General features: G+C 41.0%; 1 protein-coding gene across 1 annotated transcript; it reads right to left on the bottom strand.

The window, feature by feature from the left end:
- Positions 1-455: 455 nt before the first annotated feature.
- On the bottom strand, positions 456-3,400 carry LOC144543534 (H-2 class II histocompatibility antigen, A-U alpha chain-like). Its single transcript, XM_078291673.1, has 4 exons — positions 3,275-3,400; positions 2,647-2,892; positions 1,705-1,986; positions 456-848 (listed from the first exon to the last, which is right to left on the bottom strand). The coding sequence occupies exons 1-4, from the start codon at positions 3,336-3,338 to the stop codon at positions 727-729; spliced, it is 714 nt and encodes a 237-aa protein (XP_078147799.1). The 5' UTR covers positions 3,339-3,400; the 3' UTR covers positions 456-726.
- Positions 3,401-5,000: the final 1,600 nt, after the last annotated feature.

The following is a 5,000-nucleotide window of genomic DNA, read 5'->3' as shown; positions in this document are numbered from 1 at the left end:
TTACAGTTCATATTATCAGTGTTCTCCACATTAACACCTATCATATCTCAACTGACCTCCACACACTTGTTGCTGTCAGGTCTGTTGTGTCTGTTGTTAATACACGTTAAGCCCCTTCATTCACTTACTCTGCCACAGCAGCTCAACATGTCTCTGCTGTTACTGTAAAATTATAATATCCACTTGTGTGAACATTTTCTCACCGTACGTCTGATTATTATTGCAGAACCAAACAAGTCACATCCTTCACTCCCATCCATGCAGCTGTAGCTGTTATTTATTACAGTGTTAATAAAGTTTTCCCAGTATGCTAACTGAGCCTCATTCACTCTGACTGGGCAGGCTGGTGTAACTAAATAAAAAAACCAAAAAAACTTTAATTATAATTTAACAATAGTATTTATTCATAATAAATGCAGTGATTGACTATTTAATAACGCTCTTCCTCAACCAAATGCCACAACAGAAAGCTTTATTATTGTAATGTTAAACAGTGAAAATGTAAATATTCATCACTTAAAAGAATATACAGATAGAAAGTTGAATTGATTTGTTTGTGTGAAAGCTAACATGTGAGCGCTGCCTCCTCCAGGTGAATCAGTACAGATCCACACAGCAGAGAGAAGCAGTTTAAAACCAGTAGGACAGAAACCAGAAACTTTATTCTGGTTCCAGTCTGTGAACTCCTGCAGCTCCTTCGGTCCGCCTCGCATCATCAATAACCGATCAGTTGCATTCGTTTCCTTTGATGAGGAAGAAGGTTCCTGTGGCCACGCCCAGCAGACCCACGGTCAGACCCAGTCCACAAAACACCGCAGGTCCGATCCCCGGCTGGTTCTGCTCCACATCTGAGGAGGAACCAAACGCATGAACACATGAACACATGAACACACGGGAACACGCATGAACACACGGGAACACGCATGAACACGCAGGAACACGCATGAACACGCGGGAACACGCAGGAACACACATGAACACACGGGAACACACATGAATATTACCAAAAGATGGTTCAAACAGGACAGGCTAGTTAGTGTTAGCTAACTTGTTTTGGTTGGTGTTAGCTAACTGGTTAGCTGTAGTTTTGGTTGGTGTTAGCTAACTGTAGTTTTGGTTGGTGTTAGCTAACTGGTTAGCTGTAGTTTTGGTTGGTGTTAGCTAACTGTAGTTTTGGTTGGTGTTAGCTAACTGTAGTTTTGGTTGGTGTTAGCTAACTGTAGTTTTGGTTGATGTTAGCTAACTGTAGTTTTGGTTGGTGTTAGCTAACTGTAGTTTTGGTTGATGTTAGCTAACTGTAGTTTTGGTTGGTGTTAGCTAACTGTAGTTTTGGTTGGTGTTAGCTAACTGTAGTTTTGGTTGATGTTAGCTAACTGTAGTTTAGCTAACTGTAGTTTTGGTTGGTGTTAGTTAACTGTAGTTTTGGTTGGTGTTAGCTAACTGTAGTTTTGGTTGGTGTTAGCTAACTGTAGTTTAGCAAACTGTAGTTTTGGTTGGTGTTAGCTAACTGTAGTTTTGGTGGTGTTAGCTAACTGTAGTTTTGGTGGTGTTAGCTAACTGTAGTTTTGGTTGTGTTAGCTAACTGTAGTGTTGGTTGGTGTTAGCTAACTGTAGTTTTGGTTGGTGTTAGCTAACTGTAGTTTTGGTTGGTGTTAGCTAACTGTAGTTTTGGTTGGTGTTAGCTAACAGATGAAGGTGCGTCACCCCAGATTCGGGTCTGCGGCTGGCTCAAGGCTCGGTGCTCCACAGAACAGCTGTAGGTGTCTCCAAGCTGTGGGATGAAGCTCAGCCTGGAGAACTGGTTGAAGGTGCCGTCTTTGTTGGGGAAGGGGATGTCGAGGCTCGTTCCTTCGGTCACGTTCTCGTCGTTCCTGGTCCAGTAGACCTTGACGGGAGCGGGGTAGAACCCGGTCACATGGCAGATGAGGTGGTTCTCCACTCCGAGCTCCACAACGTCTCTGGGGTAGATGGTGCTGTGAGGAGCATCTGCACAACAACACAATGTAAACATAATGTAAACATCTGAACAACAACACAATGTCAACATAATGTAAACATCTGCACAACAACACAATGTAAACATAATGTAAACATCTGAACAACAACACAATGTCAACATAATGTAAACATCTGCACAACAACACAATGTAAACATAATGTAAAAATCAGAACAACAACACAATGTAAACATCATGTAAACATCTGCACAACAACACAATGTAAACATAATGTAAACAACATAATGTAAACATCTGCACAACAACACAATGTACAACATAATGTAAACAACATAATGTAAACATCTGCACAACAACATAATGTAAACATCTGCACAACAACATCATGTAAACATCTGGACAATTCATATCAATCATTCATCATCAATCATCATCATATTATTTAACAAAGGTCTTTTATTCCTGAACAGCACGTAATATATTTTATTTCCCAGTAATATAAACCACAAAAAAAATACATTTCATACAGGTTCTCATCTCTCAGTAGTATTAAATATCTTTTCTTACATTACAGTATGGTAAAAGTATTGTATATTTATTACAGTAATGTATAACATCTGCAGTCATTCCTTATCTGTAGTTTAAATTGTTGAACAGCAGTAAATTAAACTTTATCATCTTTCCTTACCGAGCTGCAGAGGAGGGTTCTTGAAGTTACGTCGATCTGTTTGCAGGTTTTGTCTGCAGATCGCCTGATTAGCCACAGCTTGTTCATAAGCTCCTTGGTAGGTCATATGATCTACAAACTTCGGCTGAGGCTCAACTCCTTTCTTGTTGATGAAGTCTGCGTACCACACCTCTTCACCATCCAGTCCATACATCATCTCTCCATCAGTTTCTGAACAGCCATTGATACCAATATCCTCATATACAGCTGAGAGGAAACAAGATGAAAAACAAATGTCAAACTTCTTCACATCCAGAATCACAGACTGAATTTATTTTTCACATCCTGCTGCCAAATGTTATCCAGTCATGTTTGTAAAGAGTTTGTCTGTTTATTGTTTTTATATGAAAACAAAAGTTTAATAACTAATAAGAGTGAAAAGTAGAATCCTGTCCTTCTCTCTCCTCTGAAGTAAAGCAGAAAACTTGAAATATCTCACTGACACTAAATCTCTCTCTGGTTCAGAAGTTTCTGCCTTCAGCAGAAAGTCTGGAGCTCAATTCAAATTATTTTCAGATCAACATGAAATATTGGAGGTGAAAAGTGAGCGTGAGACTAAATGTGAGGAACAGAAGTGTGATGTACTTACTGCCTGCTGTGACACCAAGTAGACATGAGAGGAAGAGGAGGGTCTGTGAGCTCTTCATCTTCATCTTCACAACACAACAGGACAGTGTTGACTTCAGACTGACTGCTGGAAACTGAAGGAAACAGAAGGAACAGCGTTATCTTACATACAGCTCCACCAATCACATTAAAGCTTTGACTTGCATCATCAGTTTCCAGGTAAACACAGTGGAGAAGTGCTGAGAAATGAAGTGATGATGGAGGAGGAGAAGAGTTTACTCTGCACTTTATTACCCAACATAACGACTGACTCTATTCACGGAGTTTATCAATAATAATAATAATCACTTTATTGATACAGCTCTTTTCAAAACAAAGCAACAAAGTGCTTTATGGAGAGTAAAGTAGAAACAGAGATAATAAAAGCAGGCAGAAGCAGAGGAAAGAGAAATAAAAAGCAGAAAAACAAAGCTGATAAAAGTCAGTAAAAGTCAAAACAATAAAAGAAAGCAGGGAAGCATGAAACAGCCTGTTTCATACTGAACTGCCTGTTACTGAACCGCCTGTTTCATGTGTTACACTCTCATGAGGAAAGTGAAAGTGTTTCAGCCTGCTGAACTCAGGTCAGTCACATTTAAAACCTGTTTTCTAAATCTGATCAGTTAACCTGAGAGGAATCTGTTGTGTTTTACAATAGAATATATCATATTCTGATAGATTTCTATATGATCAATACAAGTCTCCAGTCAGCTGATCAATTTCCCTCAGAGGTGAAACTTGATCCTGAGCTGGAATCTGATCATTCACTGTCAATCAAATCGCTTCAGACCAGACTAGACCTGGTCTGGTCTGGTCTGGTCTGGTCTGGTCTGGTCTGGTCTGGTCTGGTTTGGTCTGGTCTGGTCTGGTCTGGTCTGGTTTGGTCTGGTCTGGTCTGGTCTGGTCTGGTTTGGTCTGGTCTGGTCTGGTCTGGTCTGGTTTGGTCTGGTCTGGTCTGGTCTGGTTTGGTCTGGTCTGGTCTGTCTGGTCTGGTCTGGTCTGGTCTGGTCTGGTTGGTTGGTCTGGTCTGGTCTGGTCTGGTCTGGTCTGGTTTGGTCTGGTCTGGTCTGGTCTGGTCTGGTCTGGTCTGGCTTCAATGCTCTGTCATTAGAATAGAGAGTGAATGTGAACTGAACCTCTGACCTCCCTGTGTGTGTACACAACACACACACATAACACACACACACACACACACACACACACACACACACACACAACACACATAACACACACACACACACACACACACACACACACACACACACAACACACATAACACACACACACACACACACACACACACACACACAACACACACACACACAACACACATAACACACACAACACACACACACAACACACATAACACACACACACACACACACACACACACACAACACACATAACACACACACACACACACACACACACACACACACACACACACACACACAAACACACACACAACACACATAACACACACACACACACACACACACACACACAACACACACACACACACACACAACACACATAACACACATAACACACACAACACACACACACAACACACATAACACACACACACACACACACACACACACACAACACACACACACACAACACACATAACACACACAACCTGGAACTGTAAGGAAATACAACTTCTGATCCTGTCTACATCTCCTTTTGCGATGAAATATCAGAAA

Source organism: Centroberyx gerrardi, chromosome 23 (genome assembly GCF_048128805.1).
Source record: "Centroberyx gerrardi isolate f3 chromosome 23, fCenGer3.hap1.cur.20231027, whole genome shotgun sequence".
Classification (NCBI taxonomy): Eukaryota; Metazoa; Chordata; class Actinopteri; order Beryciformes; family Berycidae; genus Centroberyx; species Centroberyx gerrardi.
Note: the sequence above shows the minus strand (reverse complement) of the source record. Positions and strands in the feature narration are given on the sequence as shown.

What these genes read in the sequence shown, in the direction of transcription:
- LOC144543534 (XM_078291673.1), bottom strand. Translation starts at nt 3,338, where the DNA reads ATGAAGATGAAGAGCTCACAGACCCTCCTCTTCCTCTCATGTCTACTT. An exon ending in GAACCCTCCTCTGCAGCTCG is followed by an intron (nt 1,987 to 2,646) that starts GTAAGGAAAGAT and finishes GTTGTTGTGCAG; the next exon opens with ATGCTCCTCACAGCACCATC. An exon ending in GCCGCAGACCCGAATCTGGG is followed by an intron (nt 849 to 1,704) that starts GTGACGCACCTT and finishes GTTCCTCCTCAG; the next exon opens with ATGTGGAGCAGAACCAGCCG.